The sequence below is a fragment of the Fukomys damarensis genome, unplaced genomic scaffold (assembly GCF_012274545.1).
Source record: "Fukomys damarensis isolate Sample0158 unplaced genomic scaffold, DMR_v1.0_HiC HiC_scaffold_27, whole genome shotgun sequence".
Classification (NCBI taxonomy): domain Eukaryota; kingdom Metazoa; phylum Chordata; class Mammalia; order Rodentia; family Bathyergidae; genus Fukomys; species Fukomys damarensis.
Genome location: NW_022900939.1, coordinates 6746043 through 6765721, shown reverse-complemented (window position 1 = coordinate 6765721; position 19679 = coordinate 6746043). Strand labels below are relative to the sequence as shown.

Here is a 19679-nt window from a genome sequence, read left to right as displayed (position 1 = left end):
AAAAAAAAAAAAAAAAAAGAATGAAGCCTACCTTGCCGTCACCTTAACCTAGGAATTCCCAGTCTTCAGAGCTTTGAGAAATAAATGTATGTCATTTACACCACCCAGTGGTGTTAGGTTCTAGCAGTCCATTAACTGGTGACTTGATTAAGAAATTGTGGTACGTGACAAAAGGAACAGACAACTGATACATGCAACTCACCAGGTGGATCTTCACAGCCTTATGCTAACATGAGGCCAAACTATATGGACAGGCATCATTTCACTAATGACAGAGGAGCTGTCCTCTACCTTGATTGTCATGGGGTCACTCAGCTGAAGACATTTGTCAGAAGTCATAGAACTGTACGCCTAAGAATGTTACATTTCTCTGTACGTAATATACACCTCAATAAAGCCACGTGTAAAGAAGTTTGACAAGAAGCACAGGGATGCTACTTTTTTGTACCATTAGAGATTGCATTGCTCTGAGAATTATGAGGCGTGATCACACTATGTGGTGAATGTTTAAATTTTTTTTAACTTATTACAGTAAAAGATACGTGGCCATGAATCCCCTCAAAATACTTCTTCCCTCTTCTAACATACTTACCTAATCATTCTTGCCACTTTCTGAAGCAGTGCTAGAAATCCTCTTTTGTGTCTTTAGGGGATGTGATCAAAAAATACAGCGAATAGGGCCGGAGAGGCAATGGTGCCACCACTTGCAGGCTCAAGGTTCCAAGTTCAAGTCCCGGTATTAAAAACTAATAATAATACAGTGAATGTTGCTGCTGAAGGCTACCCAGTGGAAAGACTGGCTCCTAAAACCACGATGGTCTCTTCATCTGCCTTAGTCACTGGCTATGGCGCTGGGTGACTTCTGGCTCCTCCCAAAGTCAAAGTGACCGTGAAAGGGAAATGTTTTGAACTGATTCAGGACATTGAGGCAGCCAGGACAGGGCAACTAAAGACTCTCACAAAAGAGGTGTGTTAGTTACTTTTCTCTCATGGCTGAGACAAAATACCCGACACCCAAAGTTAAGGGGGAAAGTTAAGGTTTATCTGGCTACAGATCATGGAGGTTTCAGTCCATAACCAGCTGGCTCTGAGGCAGGGATGGCAAATGAGCATGGCAGAGGAGAAACGAGATGCAGCAAAAGTAGCAAGAGGTTTTAACAGAGCCTACCTGCGTTTTATTTTATTCAACTACTTAGGGCAGGAAGCACTCACACCCTTAATCCTAGTGCCCTTGAGCCTAGCATTGCACCACGAGTCAATCCCAGCTTCGCACACTGTAGATCCAGCCTATGAGCACAGGAGGCTTTGGGGGGACACCTAGACCCCAGCCCTAACAAGAGGACTCCAGAACTTCTTCCCAAAGTGACAAGAACAGCGGGGTGAGTTTGAAGAGAGACGGTATTCTGAAGGTGATTAATGGTAATGTGTCCTTTATTGTAATAAATGTTTGCATTTAACACTCATCATAGTTTTGTTTGTTTGTTTGGTTTTGGTTTTCTGGTTCCAGGGATCAAACTTGGGGTCTTGCACTTGCGAGACAGGCAGCAACTCATCGTGGTTCTTGATCCACCTCGGGATGTACTGCTGTTATACTGTACAGCCCCATTTGCAATTAGATTATTAGAAGAGCAAGATATTTGCATTTGCTTTGCTTTTTTAACCTCTTTTATTTTTATTTCATATTTTTATGTACTTTATCAGTCTGAAAGGAAGTTGACTTATCATGCATGTTATTCTATTTTAATATCAGAATTTTTCTTCCTTATAAAATGTTAGGGTGACAAAACAGAAATTTTTCTTTTAATTGATACCGCAAAATATGAATGACTCCCAAATAGACACTTTCTTGAGAGATTAATGGTCTAAGTGGAATTAAATTATTTTGTTTAATGATAAAAATGCTATTCTCACAAACAATTCTATAAAAGGTGGAATTATAAACGACAATTGAATCTCTATTATCCTGCCGAGCATTCTTATTTAAATTTATATAAAGATTTGTTGGCTCTAAAAGAATAAAATGTTCTTCCTAAAGTTATCTAGCTAACACACTCTCTCTTAATATTCGTATGAACTATGTCTATTTTCCTACTGATTTACATATTTGAACTATAACAATAACTTTTCACATAAAATTAACAGCTTTCAATTATCATTAATTATTGTACCACTTTACCCTGGAATAATAAATATACATGTATTCACCAACTGATTGAAATAATTTCAACAGTTTACAAAATGGGATTTTTTTTTCCAGCTCTAGTGACTTCTAAAATACTTACCTGGCTGGGGATTTAGCTCAAAGTTTCCACCGCATCCCTCGCAAGTACAAGGACCCGAGTTTGATCCCCGATACAAAAAATAAAATAAATAAATCAATAAAATACTTACCTATGTTTGAAAATGAAAGCTCAAAGATTAAATACAGTAAATCAAAATGGCCCTATTTACTTATACTCCAGGTCTAGTCACATTGGTTTAGTGTGATGTCCTTTATTGATCGCAGAATCGTTGGCATTTGACAATTTTAGACATGTCTAAAATGACACCAAAATAGGCCTTCAACTATCTGACCTTCCAAAGGCCCACACTCAAGGGCCATGGTTCCAATGTTTTGTGTCCCCAAGGTCCACTGTGATTAAAGACTGGGTGCCAGGGTGACATTGTCAGGAGCCCTTGGGTGCTTTGGGCTGAGCTTGAACACGGGCCTTCTCCTCCTCCCTACTCCGGTTCTCCTCCATAGACTGTCTGCTTGACTAACATTGTCAACACCGGATGGTACAGCCCGAGGAGACAGTTACATTATGTATCTTTCTTCTTTGTTCTCTTTCTGTGCATGGCCGGATCTGGAGACAATCATACTATGTTCAGCCCAGGCCACGTAGGCGGTGAAGCACTAGTTACCCTGCGTTCTCTTCCTGTTTGTCTTACACTATGAATAAAGAGTGCCCCGGGGGCCAGGGATTTAGCTCAGTGGTTCTTCAGCCTGCCTTGCAAGTGCAACAGCCGGTGGTTTGATCCCCTGTACCAAAAATAAATAACTAAATAAAGAGCACTCTGGACTCCAGGTGGCCATTAGCTCCTGACAGGCTGTGGCTCCACCTGGCCTCAGCTTTCAAGCATACTCTTGTGTCCTTCGTTCTTGTGGTTTTTCAGTTTTCTTCATCTCCCACTGCTCTGCCCGGCTTCAAACCCTATGCTGTGTGGGTCGTGACATTTGGGAAGTGGTCCCCAGTAGAAAGGAAGGTCACTGGGAATGTGAGGTAGTTCACAAGGGGCCTTTGAGCTCTCCCCAGAGGGTTATTGTGAAAGTAGGCATCCCAGCCCACTCGTCCCCTTCCTGTGCCTGTTCTAGATGTGACCACTCCCTCTATTGTCATCTGCCATTCACCACTGAGGTCCTCACCACACTGAGCTGATACAGGTGCTGTGCACTTGAACCTCCTAAAGAGTAAGCTAAAGAAACCTTTTCACTTCATAAAGTTAGTCACCTTGGGTGTTTCATTATAGTAATGCAAAGCTGAGAGATACATCAGGTTAAATACAAGAATCTGGCTGAGCTGCAAGGCTGAAACTTAAGCGTATGCTGACTTAGGATGGTTCTTACATAGACTGGAGTGTCTCTGGGGGTAGAGGTCATCAGGAGTTGGCTCCCCAGCATTCCAGGGACAGTTCCACAGCTCAGCTCTGGATCCTGTCACCAAACCTTTCAAGAACACTGGCCATGTGCTAGGCCCCATAGATGCAGTGGTGAACTAGATAGAAACTGGTTGGCGAGACAGAAGTAACTAGTTAGTTCCACTATAATGCACCATTAGATCAGACTGCACAAATGAGTCCAATTACTGGCCTTCTTGTATCCACACTGTAACTTCGCCCTGTAACTTTGTCCTCTCCTCTCACTGTGACTCTGGACTGGCTTAGGAAGTCCCTCTGCCCCGTAGAATAAATAAGGCAAAAATGATACTGTGCTAAATATCAGCCCAGATCTCCAGAGCATTTGCATGTTCGCCTTCTCTCAGATGTCTGACCCAAAGAGCTCGCGTGAGGTCCTACCACGCCCCCCACATACCAGGGACCAAGCCTCTAATAAGTAGCTCTTTGAGGGACAAAAGCACATGGGAGCCACGGCATCTGGGGACCAGGGAGGCCAACTGAAAACTCGGGGGAGGGGTGAGCTGAGCTCGTGCAACAGAACTGATTTCAGCCCAGGAGTCAAACTGGCCAGGGTTCAAACCCATCCTCTGATCTCCTCATGGTTGGCCTTAGGCCACGTCTGGTTATCAGGGTCCTCATCTGTAAACTGGGGATGATGAAGATGGACTCTTACCCCCGGGGTGTTGTGAGGACTGGCATGTTGTACCTGAACACCGGGGATGAGGTGCTGCAACGCTGTGGTTCAGTACCACTGGCCAGGTGGACTGCCCCAGCTACTCTCCATGGCTTAGCGGCTAATCTCGGGGAACACCATACCCGCACGCAGATAAATCGGGTGTGTACTACAAGAACTTTAGACCACAACACCCTTTGCTACTGTAGATCTCAAAAAGACCAAGATCTGCACCTCCAAAGCTAAACACTTAACAGAAGCCAGATGAAGAAAATGGACCCCACCCTTGGGATTCTCTGCCCGAGCTCTTTGGCTCTGATCCATTCCCTGTTAACTGGATTTTTCCATTACCCAGGCCTCACAAGGCTCAATCTGAGCCTTTCTAGAACCTTAGGAGTTGTAATAGCACTGAATTGCCCAGTAGAGTATCATTTTCATTAGGACTGTGTTTGGCTATGAACAACATAATACCATTCTACAGTGGCCTATGCTGAGGGCGGGGTGGTATTCGTCTCCTACAATAATATGTAGGCCACCCATGGGATGTCAGGTTAGACAAACTCTAAGCACACAAGATATCTCTGTGCTTCTGCTCTGTAGTTCTTCGCTTTCCTCTTCATATCTTTTATTTCACAAGATGATCAGTGCTCTTGCAGACCTCAGTTCTGTGTTATAGGCAGAAAAATGAGAAATAGAAGTAACAAAGACTTTACCTATACTGAGAAAGCAAAAACTTTCCCAGAAAATGTTATTTTAATATTCACTGGCAAAAAGCTACTGAATTAAATGTGGTCTCAAGTGGCAAGAGAATGGGTAAGTTAATAGTTTTAGGTGGACACATTGACTTACAAAATATAGGTAATGTCAGTGAGGATGAATGATAATATAGACTAAATCAGGAATCACCAAATTATACTCAGTGAACCAATATGGCCCGCTGCTTATTTTTATAAATAAAGTTTTATTGAAATGCAGCTGTAGGCATTAGTTTACAATTCTACTGTAATAGCAATGTTGAGTTATTTTGAAAGACTATATGCACAATAGGTCTACTCTTAGTATTGCTTTGTATTTTTAATTACATATGGGATGTATGAGAAGCCTTATAATTTTCCAGAGCCAACAGTTACTAAAGTTTTTAAACTGATCCTGATTTTCAGGCATTCCTATGGCCAGACTTCTATTCGGTCTACAAACAGACACTGGCCATTGACTGTTGGAAGCTATTTGACCTTTGTTAAATAATTATGTCATGAGGGTAGGGTACTCATGATGGGATTGGTGCCCTTATGAGATGCATGAGGTCAGGCAGTCTTCCCTCCCTTCCTTTGCTCTGCTGTGTGAGGATACAAAGAGAAGGCATCTTTCTTCAATCTAGCAGCACCAGACACTGGAGAAGCCATCACTGTGTCCTTGGACTTCATAGTCTGTAGAACTGTGAACAATGATGCTTGTTGTTCAAACCACCCAGTGTGGTATTTTTGTTATAGCCACCTAACCTGAGACACAACCCTTCCACATCTCCTATGTCACAGGGCGCCATCTGCCCACAAGAGTGGCTGGGAAATACAATCTGGCTGAGCAACGTGATGTTAATTGCAACCCAATCATTTTGGGCGAAGGGGAGAACAAATGTTGGCAGACGATGGTACTCACCACGTAGGCACAAGAGTCCTGGTGAACTCAGAGGTGACAGCTGCCACCTGCTGTTCCCAGGAGCTCTGAGGCCCCACAGGCACAGATGTGGTACCCTCTGCACCTGGGAGCTTAGTTGTGTTCACAACGTCTGGAAAATGGCCTCTTGCCAACATCCTTAAAAGATGGGAACCCGCCCATCAGGTGACCTACTTCCTGGTTCTTTACCACCCATCTCTGACCATTGATCATCTTTGGCCCCCACCTCACACTAACCCCACACACTGGACAATTACTCTTGGCAAGACCTAAAACTTTAATGGTTTGCGGATTAAACAAATGAGACTCAAAAGAGAATGGTGTACATAGAGTAGACAGTTCCTGAGGGCTTGGACCCCAAAGAGGCATCACCACCTCCCCTTTCCCCCGTAAGGAATAGGATTAAACCTAGGAAATTTGCTGTACTGGCCTGTTATTGATATAGGGGGAAGAGATGTAACTCCCAAACTTGTTAGATATCGTGTTCTCTAAAATCGAAGAATGAATTCTAGGAACAACAGAGGTTAAGAGTAGGAAAGTTTTATTGAGGGAAAGAAAGTTTCTGTCTAAGAGACAGAAGGGGGACCGGACAGTGGGTTGCCTGCCCACCCCACTTCTCAAAGATGTTTTATACAGCCAAGCCATGTGGTAAGGTGGGTACAAAGTGGGACAAAACTATAAGACCCAATGGAAAATTACAAGGTGCACGTAAGGTGGGGCAAAACCATGACCAACCAATAAGATTACAAGTACAGTCACCCAGGTAACATTGATTAAATCGGGGTCAAATGGGGGAGCAAGTCACACGACAAGTGTACAAGGATTTTCAGTAAGGGTGGGGGTCAGGGATATTTCCTGGAAAGGCTGGGGTAAGACCTTGGCTCCCCACCCAGTGACTGATATTTATTTAGAATATCAAATCACTACTATTTATCCCCAGGGGAAGCACAAGGGTATAGCAGTTTCTCTCCTTCTACAGTTCTGGCCTTAAGTGAATGTGTCTTGATTGCCCTCCATGTTGGCTCCTTGCTCTGTTGGCTCCTTGAGGGCTGACTCCTTGAGGGCTGCCCTGCCTAACTGCCTACAAGATACCTAATTCACTTACCTATCTGCCATATTACCACCTTGATCCAAGGGAGTGACACAAATGGTAGGGTTCCTCTTTGCGGTAGCAAGAGACTGGACCCTCAAACCTCCCAAGTGTGGCCCAGGCAGGAAACTCTGTAGGGAAGGTTTCAGGAGACCAGCTTTGTCCCTGTCGGCCTTTCCTTTCCCAAAGGTAATAAGGTTCCCAGATGCCATCCTCCATGGGAGATCCTGCCATAACTAGGAAGCAGGAAGTCACACCCCCGGAAGGAAGAAGACCAGCGTGATATCCCAGAGCAAGGCCCTGGTGGAAGAGGGCAGGCCTGTGCATGTTACCGGCCACTTAGGTTCAAATGCACAGGTTCATCTGCCCACCAACCAAAACAGAGGAGGCCATATATTTGGGTAAAAAGGAAAAAGGATTCATTCAAAGCTATCTCTGAGGCGATACATAGAGGGACCCACTTGTTTCAAATCACCATCTTGCCATTTACAGGTGGGCTCTTTTACTGTAAGGAGCAGAGAGGAGAGGAAGCACACAGAGACGATGCAGATCTCCACACTTGCTTTATGACTTCGGTCACCTTCAGCTCATCCTCCTCTTTCTTGTGGAAAAGAAACCAGGCCCCTGGCCTCCTGGGGCGAGCATTGGATACATATTCTGCCATTTGGGTGCTGAGGAGACAAGAGCGTGTTGACTAACGTGCTCAGCAGCGGGAAGTTTGGAGAAGTTGCTTATTTCCAAAAGAAAAAAATCTCTAACTTTTAAAGTTCTATTTTGCAGTGCCTTTCCCAAGCTGAGCTCACTCTGGGTAGCAGGGGCATGCCCTGGGGCTTCCCGGTAAAGGCTCTCTCCTGTCCCCAAAGCCCAGCAAGGGCTAATAAGTGCAGAACTTTTGTGCATTTAGCACATGAGAGCTCACAGGTACTGCAAATGTGTTGCCTTTTCATTAGGGAGACTCAAATGTACACAAAATTTAGGAAACTTTTATAATGAACCCCTATTACATAGCTATGCCCAACTTCAACAATTATCAACATGTTGCTTATCTTGTCTTATCTACTGACTAAAAAAAAAATCGCTGGGCAAGTACTCTTAAGCACATCCCAAACATAGTGTCAACTCATCTAAAATTAAATGTGTTAAAAATTACGGAAGTGCTATCATGGGTCATGCAGTTCTGGACAGGTTTCTAGGCTCTTATGCACAACAAACAAATAACTGGGCACTGCACACCACGGTAAGGAAAGAAACAGCAAAGCTTGAGGGTAGGCTCAGAGAGAGATTGGCTCATGTTGTTGGAAAGGACAATGGGAGCACTGAATGTGTCGGGTGTAAGAATTTAAAATTCATAGAGAGCTAAGTTAGGTAGAAGTATTATAGACAGTCAGACAGGGCTAGGCCCGAGGGGTGTCAGTGCAGAGGATGAGAACAGTTTACAACTGTGGCTCGAGGCGCATCTGCTGAAGACCAGGCCTCAAAATAAAGACACAATGACCGGGCTCACATACCTCTGGGGATAAGCAATCTATTATAATCGGTATTACCTGGTCCAATCAAGTTGGGATACACATCAGTCACCCAGGTAGGTGACCAGGACCTCCTAATCCATCTCTTCCTAAAAGGGTGGCTGTCCTTGATCTTGATCTTTCCACTTATGACATGACCTGCTTACCCATCAGGGCAATATCACCTAACTAGCTATGCTTGTAATCTTATTGATTGAATGTAGTTTTGCCCCATGTTGTACCCGATTTTGCTCTAGAAAACTTCCTTGGAGAAGTGGGCTCATTGGCACCCAACTTTCGGGTCCCCTCCTGACTCTCAGGAGATATCTCTCTACCTCTCGATAAAATTTTCCTACTCTTAACCTCCGTCGCCCCTCAGAATTCATTCTTCGATTTTGAGGAACACAAGCTCAGTGTGCCTGACACCTAATGGGTTGGGAATTACACTTATTCCCTCTATATCAAAATGATAGCTGGGTGTGGTGGTACAGGCCTATAATCCCAGCACGCAGGAGGCTGAGGCAGGGAGGATCTCCAAGAGATTGAGGCCAGCCTGTACTACATAGCAAGATCTTGTCACATAATAAATCAATAAATAAGAATTTAAAATGTTGCTCCAGAAATAGGGTACCTCCCATTGGGTTTCCAGAGCTTGACTGAAAATGCGATTGACAGGGTGCTGAGTCAGGTCAGAGCTGTGTGTACTGCGCACGTCCCTTCCCATAACTGACTCTTATAATTGGATTACGTGTGAAGTTTCAGTAGGCTCCGAGCAAAGAAAGTTACTGTAGGTCATGAAGGCTGTCTGGCACCCATGCACTCTGCTTTGGGGCTTCCGAATTTTCCAGAGGTTTTTGTCTTTCTCCTCTCTGTACCCACATAGTAGACCTTACTGCAGGGGATGGTCCCACGGTCCCAGTTGTACTGTCATGTGAGAAGCCCATTGTTTGGGACTCATCTTCTCCACTAAGCCTCAACAAGCCAGACCAAACCAATACGGAGTTGTCAGCTACTGAACAGGAACTTTTAGCTCTCAGGGGAAGAAGCTGCCTCTTTTAACTGACTGCCAACATCCCTTCAATGTTGTTTTTCTGTTTCAGATAAGGCCTTCCAGAGGAAACTTCAAAAACCCAGTTCAGACCAGCCAAAACCACACAGTCCCACTCCTAAGTGACTGCAGACACTATTCATTATAATCTCATTATAATGCTAAATTCTCCACCCTCTTGTAGCCTGCAAAATATATAAAGGAGCCTGATCTGGAACTCGGCAAGTGCAGGAAAGCCCACAAAACTGAGTCCCTGCCTTGGAGTTATACTGTGACCCCCTTCCCTGCTGCAAATAATAAACTCGCTCTTTTATCTCCTGGCTGTGCTCATTGGCCTTGTTAAATGCTGCATAAACAGCAGCGTTAAGGAAGTAGATAGATGTCAAACTAGACCAGTTTTTCCTGTAACAGGAGATTCTGGTTTACCTGTCCAAGTAACAATAAGATCCCTCTCCCTTAACTCTCACCAAAAAAAAAGAAAAAAGTAAAGTAACCTGATGTTAACCAATCCATTTTTTCTATTGCTCCATTTCCTTGTTCCTGCTTTACAAAAGCGGCTGTTCTGCCCTTCCTGGGTGGGAGCTCCCGTTCCACTTTGTAGAAAGTGTAAGACCTAGTACCTTACTTCCACTCCACAGAGCTTGAACAGTCCGAAGGCCTCCACGATGCTGGGTCCACAGCCCAGCTAGGGCTCCGGGAATTTAACGGAGGAAGAGAATCACCAGGAGAGGAACACAGCAATTAGAAGACCTTTATTAGTCTGGTCAGATGGCACTCCAGGAGCCAAGCAGTTCTGAGAGGCAACTGCTCGGGGGCTGAGGTTGTTTTATAGGGTTTTTCTAAACAAAAAAGTTCAAACATAGGTCAGGGCATTTACAGAACTACCAGGGGATTAAATTCCAAACACACTGCTTATTTTATGCAGGAAATGTTTTATGGTCACCTTTTGTCATACCTTTTGTCCCTGTTGGACTGTTAACCAAGTTAGCAATTAGCATATGAAGGTTTGTTTGCAGTTTGATAAGGAGAGGGGGAAGCACAGTCTCTGGCCTATTAACAGGCCAGCATGGAGTCACTTTAGCTCCCTCAGGTCTCACAAAAGGGAGCGGCCCAATTCCAGGAATTGCTCTTAAAAGCCAACTAGATCTATAACTCCATGTGCTGTCCGTTTGTCTTGACAAATGCTAATTAAATGGTATTTGGATTATCAGACACACGACAGTGCCAGTGTGCAAACACACTTTACAGCTTTGAGCCCCAGGTGGCGACCCCCGCAAATCTAGCCTGCCCAACGTTGGAGCTACAGCGCGAACCAGAGAGAAGTCGGTCCTTCCAGCTGCCTAGTGAGTCGGGGACCCTTAGCGGGCCTGGTCCTGGGAGGGGGCGGGAGCGGCCCAATCCGAGTCGCAGAGCAGCACTTCTGGGAGCGCTGGCTGGGGGGTGGCGGGCCAAGGATGCAGCCAGGTCCCGGGCAGAGCCAGCGGAGGTAAAGGAATCGAGGCGTCCCGGGAGGGGGACGGGCGCGGGGATGGTTTTGCCGGGAGGAGAGACTGTGCCTGACTGTCGAGAGCAGGAAGTCGCCCCGGGTGAGGCAGGTGCAGTGGGGTGGCGTCCAGGACACCGGGGGAGGCGAGCGCAAACTGGGGAAACTGCGCCGCGCCGGAGGGAGGTCGGCTTTTGCTGGAAGAGAAAGGGACCCCAGGAAAGGGGTGCTGTGAGAGCTCGGGTCCCAGCCTTCGCAGGTCTGGAACGCGGAGACGGGTGCGCCGATTGGCATCTGGGGGGGACGGGGCCTCCGGCCTCTGGGAGCGCTGCCTCGGCTCTGCTAGGCTAGAGGCCCGTGGCCAGCGATAATCGCTGGCGCCGAGCAGGGGACCGCGACAATGTCTGGAAGAGTGGCTCGGGCTGGTGGAGGAACGCGGGGCTGGTAAGGGGTCGCGAGGAGCAGAGGGGCCAAAGTTCCAGGGGGCAGCACCCCGGATTCCGAGAAGAGGAAAATGGGCCGGCGCCGAGCCGAGAAGGTGGGGACTAAGCCTCGCGAGCCGCCCGCTAGAGCGGCCCAGCACGCAGGGTGCGGAGCACAGGCGTAGAAGCGCAGACGCGCACCCGACCCTCTCCGGCCGGCTCTCCCGGGCTGTGGCTTTAAGGACGGCTGCGGGCGCGCTGGCCCTTTAAGGCGGGGTCGGGGGCGTGTCAGGAAATGAGCCGTGGCCCCGCCCCGCCCGGGAGGTGGCCTCGGAGGTCCGGAGGCTGCGGGCAGAGTCCGGCTGTTGGCCTCGCCGCCCGGTCCCTCCCGCGCTCTCGGCCTCCTCCCGGAGCCCCTCTGACCGCCCTACGCCCCTAGTCTCCCGTAGGCTCCCCGCGTGCTCCAGCCCCCCACCCCAGTCTTCTCCCCTCCTTTCTCCCTGCCCCTCCTCCCTGTTAGGCCCCAGCTCCTGTTCCCCTCCGGGTCACCGACCCGGCCCGGCCCCACCGTAGCCCGCCTCGTCCCTCCCTCTGCTCTGCTCCCATGCGCGCCCTTGGGGAGGAAGCGGGCTGTGGAGCAGCCCTCCTGGGCTCACCCCAAAGCAGAACTTCCTCCGGGAGGAAGAGGGGCACTTAGACCACCCCCTGTTGAACCCGAAGGGCTGCGCCTGCCCTGCACCCCGGGGAGTACCCTAGGGTGACCCAGCTCCTCTGCTGCCATGAACAGGGCGCCCCTCAAGCGGTCCAGGATCCTGCACATGGCACTGACTGGAGCCTCCGACCCCTCCGGAGAGGCCGAAGTTGGCAGCGGGGAGAAGCCCTTCCTGCTGCGGGCCCTGCAGATCGCACTGGTGGTCTCTCTCTACTGGGTCACTTCCATCTCCATGGTGTTCCTCAACAAGTACCTGCTGGACAGCCCCTCTCTGCAGCTGGACACCCCCATCTTCGTCACCTTCTACCAGTGCCTGGTGACCGTGCTGCTGTGCAAGGGCCTCAGCGCCCTGGCCGTCTGCTGCCCGGGCACCGTGGACTTCCCCGCCCTGCGCCTGGACCTCAGGGTGGCCCGCAGCGTCCTGCCGCTGTCCGTGGTCTTCATCGGCATGATCACCTTCAATAACCTCTGCCTCAAGTACGTCGGCGTGGCCTTCTACAACGTGGGCCGATCGCTCACCACCGTCTTCAACGTGCTCCTCTCCTACCTGCTGCTCAAGCAGACCACTTCCTTCTACGCCCTGCTCACCTGCGGTGTCATCATCGGTGAGTGGCCATGGTGCTGTGGGAGCAGGGTGGGCCTGGAGGCTGAAACCCGAAGGAAGGAAGGAGCAACCCTTCGGGCATCTTTGGACTTTATGTGTCCCATCTTCTTCGGTTCACCCGTCATTCGAAGGAGAGCCTGGGGCCCAGAGAGACCATTATAACCCAGCAGGTTAGCAACTTAGCCGGGGCAAAAATAATAATAGCAGTAATTACAGTATCAAATGCTGGCAGTGGTTGTTTAAAATGAGCCAAGGGCCCGGGATTTAGCTCAGTGGCACCGCGCCTACCTTGCAAGTGTGAGGTCCACAGTTCCATCCCCAGTACCAAAAAATAAAGTAAAATAGAATAGAATGAGCCAGGCACCCATATCTGAGCAGGTTACCCATATGAATGTGACTAATCCTCGTAAGGAGATGGGCTTGCCATCTACAATTTACAAGGTGAAAACCAGGGCCCAGGAGGTTGAGTAACTTGTCCAAGAGCGCACAGCCCATCTGTAAGCTCAGCTAGTGATGTTTCTCAAGAGTCCAAGTTGCCTGTCCAGCCAGTCCATCTTTCAAGTCCATTGCTCTCTGTCTCTCTCAGAGTGAAACCTGAAACCATGGCCTTAGCTGTCACCCCAGATTTACCCATCAGAAAATAACTATTGAGAAGGACACTGTGCTGATCATCTCACGTGGGACATCTTGGTCCAGAAGTCCTGTGGGTGGTAGCACCCTGGGATCATCTCTGGATAGACTGAGGCCTGGAGAGATTAAGTTACTCACCCAGACTGGCCGGACTGCAGACCTGGACCTCTCGCCGCTGTGTTCTTGTCCACCCAACATTAGCACTACACTGTCCAGTACACTGGCCATGTGCATATTTAGATTAATTACAGCTAAGTGCAATTTTAAGGGCTGAGTTTCTCGGCTGCAGGTGTCATAACCTGATTCTGTCACCACATTTCAGGCGCTCAGCACAGTTTACAGAGCCTGTCCATCCTTGCAGAATGCACACTTGCCAGCGCTCTGTTCCCTGCGCCCTTCTGGCCCTGCCCCAGGGGAATGTGATCTCTCTTTGCACCTGCTCAGGTTTCCCCGGAACCATGAAGTTTGTCTTACGTGGCCTACATATTCTCCCTGGTGTCTTGCAGTGCCAGGCTCTGTGCTCACTTGAGGGGAAAGGGCCCATCATCTGGTCATCTGTCCTAGAAAACATTTCCCCTCTTCAGCAGCTGCTCAGTCTTAGGCCCAGAAGGGAGCGGAGAGAAGGCCAGGGTGGGAGGGGCTGATGCACCCCTCTCCCCTGAGGAGCTGCTCGCCTTACTTTCTCTCTGCCCTGCATCTCCAGTCCTGGTAGGAGGATTTGCATGCAAGGACATGAAGCCACTGGGGAAACTGTGCCCCAGTCCAAAAATAACCCAAGTAGCTGTTGGGAAGCCAGCTCCTGCGTCATTGCTCTCTGTTGCCCCGTGACCAGGCCCCCATCTGAGCTGTGTCCCCTTCCTTCCTCCTTGTGGTGAAGATGGGGCAGCCCAAGCTGCTGCTCCTGGCCTCCCCTCCTTGTGTACTGTGTCATGTGGTACACCATTCAGAGCTCCCTCTGGCTGAGAGGCTCTCTAGGGCCCGGCACCTCGAGTTTGAGGTCCCTGCTGGAATCAGCTCAGTGCTCCGGCTCATCTAGGGTGGGCAAGGGCTCTGGGAGGTCAGAGGGAGCTGCTGTATGCTGAGTGCTTAGTGCAATAGTTGCCTTGTCTCTTTTGGAGACAGGGTCTCACTGTGCTGCCCAGGCTGGCCTTGAGTTCCTGGGCCCAAGTGATCCTCTCCTGCCTCAGCCTCCGGAGCAGTTGATACTACAGGAGCACACCACCACATCCGGCTTCTTATCTCTTTTTGTATTACAACCACCTGCAGCACAACACTTATTTATCCATTCATTCACTCATTTAACAGCTGTTCAGGGCTAAGCCCTTGCCAGGCCCTGTGCCAGGCTTGGGGGATACAAGCTTTGAAAAGGATACCAGGTCCTGCGGCCCTGGAGGCACGTTGATGGGGTAAGGGCTGTGTCATAGAGGTGCTGTGGGAATGCTGAGGGACAGCCAATCTAGCCATCCTATGTGGATGTGGAGGGCGAGGTGGGAAGAGGATATTCCAGGCAGAAGGAAGGACACGCACTGGGCCACAGCAATCCTCATGGTCAGGCCATATTGTGGATCCCACACACAGGCCTCGAGAGCCCGTCAGATGGGTCCGATCTTTCCTACAGCAGTGAGGAGCCCCAGCGGGCTCTCCACCAGGGCTGCAGCTAAGAGGAAGAGCATTTGGCTGCAAGGTGTAGAGTAGATGCGTTAGTGTGAGGATCAAGAAAGTAGCCCAGGGCCGGGGATTTAGCTCACTGGCACCTCACATGCCTTGCAAGTGCAAGGGCCTGAGTTTGATTCCCAGTACCAAAAAATATTAAAACAGTGAAAGAAAGTAGCCCAGATCTTTACAGATGAAGGAAACTGGAGCTCAGAGAGGTTAAGTAATTTCTTCCAGTCCACTCAGCTTATAAACAGCAGAGCTCCATTGGAGACGAAATCTCTCAGACACCAAAGCTTTTCCCACTACCCCATATTGCTGGACCTATGGCAGGAGGTGTGACATGTAAAATTCAGCTCCTGCCTTCTGGGAAACCAGACTGTCACCACAGACAGGAGCTTGCAGACCAGAGCTACCAAGAGATTCCATGGGACTCACAGGCAGAGTCCAGGAAGAGGTCTGGGTGCTGGAGTTACCAGGAAAGGATTCCCCAGGAGAGGTCAGCTTTGATGCTGAAGAATGAATGGAAACCTCCCACAAAAGCGAATAGTGTTTCCTGTTGCAGATAGGAATAAGGACACCAAGCCAAGCCGCCGGGTGAGAAGCGGGGAGATTAGCTGGGGTGGTGGCACATGGCTATGATCACAGCACTCGGGGAGGCTGAGTCAGGAGGATCTCAGCCTGAACTATGCAGTGAATCCAAGCTCAGCCTGAACTGTATATATAGCAAGACCCTGCCTAAAAAAAAACAAAAAGCCACGGACATTAGAGGGTGACTTGGGGTGATCACACAGAACAGAGAAAGGGCAGCAAGGGTAGGGGGAGCCCAGTGTGCCAGGCAAGGCCAGAATATAGACTTGAAAGCAGGCAGTGGGGAAGCATGGAGGCTCCTTGATCAGAACATGACCCAAGAGTAGGGTCCAGGGCCACAAGGGAGCCTACCTAATTCAGTGCTCCCATGATGACATCGATGGGAGAAGGAGCCAAGGCTTACAGACCCTGTCACTTGCCCACGGTGACCTTCACAGCTGTCACCCATCCTGCAGAACAGTCACCTCCCAGACGCCCCAGGCCAGCACGGCACCCTGTGCTGTTTTCTGGCACTCCGTTGTAATCGGGAAGTGCTGTGACAGGATGTCTTCCCTCTGCTGGGACAGAGGCTGGCTGGACGGCGAGGGCCGCAGTGCACCGTCTGCGAACGCTGGTGTCACGCTCTGTCCCTGTCTCCCTTCTCCCTGCTGCAGGTGGCTTCTGGCTGGGGGTAGACCAGGAGGGGGCTGAGGGCACCCTGTCTCTGATGGGCACCATCTTCGGGGTGCTGGCCAGCCTGTGCGTGTCGCTCAACGCCATCTATACCAAGAAGGTGCTCCCGGCGGTGGACGGCAGCATCTGGCGCCTGACCTTCTACAGTAACGTCAACGCCTGCGTCCTCTTCCTGCCCCTGCTCGTGCTGCTCGGGGAGCTCCGGGCCCTCTGGGGCTTTGCCCAGCTGGGCAGTGCCCACTTCTGGGGGATGATGACGCTGGGCGGCCTGTTTGGCTTCGCCGTCGGCTATGTGGCAGGACTGCAGATCAAATTCACCAGCCCGCTGACCCACAACGTGTCGGGCACGGCCAAGGCCTGTGCCCAGACGGTGCTGGCCATCCTGTACTACGAGGAGACCAAGAGCTTCCTGTGGTGGACCAGCAACCTCATGGTGCTGGGCGGCTCCTCCGCCTACACCTGGGTCCGGGGCTGGGAGATGAAGAAGCTTCAGGAGGACCCCACCCCTAAAGAGGATGAGAAGAGCACCGTGGGGGTGTGAGCTTCCTGGCGACGGGGTGGGGAGGCCCCAGGTGGCAGCGGAGTGGCACAGAAGGCTGTCCCCATGGCCAGAGGGTGGCACGCCAGTCGGCACTGTTTACAAACCTGCGGGACCGAGGTGGCTGGAGAGGAATGTTAGGAAGTTGCCCAACATGTCTGTCCCGGCCCGTTTCTGGATTACCCCACTGGGCAGAGCACCCCCTCCGGCCCCTCCCAGGGCCTCTCTACCTCCGCTTCTCCTCTGGGATTGGGCCAGCCTTCACTTATACTCAGGGGACACGGGGTGTGACCCCATCACAGCCAGCTTAAGGGGACTGGGAAAGCCCCCTTCCCCAGGGCCTGCAGGAAGCGTGGCTTTGGCCCCAGCCCGCTTTGGGGGGGAAACGTGGGCTGACAGTGCAAGCAGATCAGTGTCTCCTCTTTTTCCCCAACACAGTGGGGCCACGGAAGAGCATTAGAGTCTGTTGTACCCGTGACCGACCCTGGACCCGCAGTGGCGGCTGGGAACAGAGTAGATGAAAGCACCCACCGTGTGTCCGCGTTTGCAGTTTCAGAACAGGGAGGAGCCACACATCTACAAGTTAAGTAGGGTCGTGAACCCCGCCCCTAGCTCCGGCCCCACCCCCATGGCCCTGCCACCCGGGCTCGGGTCTCCCAGGACCTAACACGGCCACTCAGCTCAGGCACCAATCTCTAAAAGGGGAGCTGGTTCTCCCCGCTCTGCCTCCCCACTCCTGATTCTGAGCCTCTTCCGTGATGAAGTGATAAATGCATTTCCCTTCCTTCCTGAGGTCGGGGCTGAAAGATACCGCTTGTCCCAAGCCTTAGTCCCTCACACATCGGGCCAATGTGGGCCAGACGCTGGGTTCTCACAGCCCTGGTCCAAGCTCAAGGCCCCACTGGGGCAGGCAGGGTTTTCTCTGAGTCCGCAGTGTAGAAGCACAAACTCCCCTCAGGCCTCTTCTAGAAGAGCAGGATCCTCTCGTGAGGCTCCACCTGTCACCACCTTCTCGAGGGTGAGGACTCCGAAGTGAATTTGGGGAGACACATTCAGGCCACAGCACCCCTCTGTCAGCCTCTGCACCTCAGGGTGGCTTTCACTCCACCGTCCCTCCTGCTGGACATCTTGTACCGCCCATCTTGGGGTGGTTTGCGATGTTTTCAGTCCCTGTAGTGAGCACTGGGGAGAGTGGATCTTCTCAGCCCCTCCTTCCTGCCCCCACAGCCCCGGGTGATTTCAGTGAAGTCACTGGGGCCTGATGCCCCTCGCTGTGTGTGATTTAATAAAAAGCCTGAGGAAGACCCCGTGTTTGTGGACTGAGTGAGGGGGCGCAGGGGGCTCTGGGGAGAAGCTGGGGGTCTGTCCAGTGTGAGGACACTGGGCCCTGCCCTCACCGGGCCCAGCCACCGGCAGGCAGCCTGGCATTCCTCATCACAGCCTCCCACACCCATGAGGTGGGGCTGCCACTGGTCACCCATTTTAGAGAAGATGACACTGGGGTACATGGAGGACTCCAGGAAAGAAGAGGAGGCAACAGAACTCAGAGGTCTAACTTTCCTCGCTGCCCCTCAGGAGACCTAGCGTTCTTTTGAGCTCTGTGCCAGGTGCGGGGGGAGGCTGTGTAAACAGGAAGCCCAGTCTATGGGGTCCTAGAATCCGGGCTGACCTTGGGACTTGCTCTGATCAATGAAACGCAGACAAAAATGCCATTCGGAGTTTTCCCTTCTCCCATGAGCCATCTGGAGAGCATGACACAGCCACGGGAAGCAGCCGCGAGGGGAGCCGTGACGTGTGACCGTTGGGTAAAGTCAGCCTCACGAATGTCCCCAGGTAAGGCCAGCAGCAGAACTGCCCAGCCAACCTTTAGAATCTGGAGAAATTGTAACTTGTTCCAAGTTTTGGAGTAACGTGTTTTAAAAAATGTTTGTCATGGAACTTGTCAGAGCCTCGTATTTTGCAGCTGAGAAAGTGAAGGAAGCTTAAAGGAGCTCACAGAGCAAATGACTGGGTGAGCCTGTAGGAGAACATGTGCCTCCCGACCCTAAGCCAGGATGATTTCTGCTTGTTCAAAGTCGTGCAGCTGACGGGCAGTTATTGTTTTAATTAAGGACGCATAAACTTTACCAGCTGTTAGGCACTGTTGAAAGTAGTTTACAGCCAGGTGTAGTGGCGCACACCTGTAACCCCAGCACTCGGGAGGCTGAGGCAGGAGGATCGCTGTGAGTTCAAGACCAGCCTTGGCTACATAGTGAGTTCCAGGTCTCAACTACATAGTGAGACCCTGTCTCAAAAAACCAAAAAACAAAAAAAAAGTTATTTATTACAAATAATATGTCATGTAATGCTTATTACAACAAGCATGTTTGAGTACTTGGCCATCTCCCAACTCACAGATGAGAAACTGAGGCACAGAAACACTGGATAATTTGTCCAAGGTCACACAGCTAGTAAGTGGCAGAACTAGAAGTCAAATCCAGGTAATCTGGCTCTCAACCATAAAACCATTGTTGCTTCTCTAGGAAACAAATTTATTATTTTTGTGTTACCATAAGAATCTCACCATTTGGGAGGCGATGGCGGGAGGATTGCTGTGAATTTGAGGCCAACCTGGAGACCCTGTCTCAAAAAAGAAAAAAGAAAAGACCCAGCCCAAAGCATACACTGCTGTGTGGGCTTAGCCAAATCACTAGCCTCTTAAGGAGCCAACAGACATGAAAACTGTGT

At 50.3% G+C, this 19679-nt stretch overlaps 1 protein-coding gene and 1 long non-coding RNA gene across 6 annotated transcripts in view; both read left to right on the top strand.

Annotated features, from left to right (window-relative positions):
- Window positions 1–9946, top strand: part of LOC104854126 — a 16377-nt gene extending 6431 nt beyond the window's left edge. The window contains exon 3 of the long non-coding RNA XR_777976.2: window positions 9700–9946. This is a non-coding gene — a long non-coding RNA (uncharacterized LOC104854126). The remainder of the gene's footprint in view (window positions 1–9699) is intronic.
- Window positions 9947–10713: 767 nt separating this feature from the next.
- Slc35c1 (solute carrier family 35 member C1) lies at window positions 10714–18279 on the top strand. Of its 5 annotated transcripts, none has more exons than XM_010612490.3 (3): window positions 10714–10990; window positions 12340–12869; window positions 16396–18279. In XM_010612490.3, the coding sequence occupies exons 2-3, from the start codon at window positions 12371–12373 to the stop codon at window positions 16953–16955; spliced, it is 1059 nt and encodes a 352-aa protein (XP_010610792.1). In that variant the 5' UTR covers window positions 10714–10990; window positions 12340–12370; the 3' UTR covers window positions 16956–18279. The 5 variants fall into 5 exon arrangements, with proteins under 5 accessions (XP_010610792.1, XP_010610790.1, XP_033612509.1 ...); XM_010612488.3 differs by lacking the exon at window positions 10714–10990 and adding an exon at window positions 11100–11133; XM_033756618.1 differs by lacking the exon at window positions 10714–10990 and adding an exon at window positions 11226–11242.
- Window positions 18280–19679: the final 1400 nt, after the last annotated feature.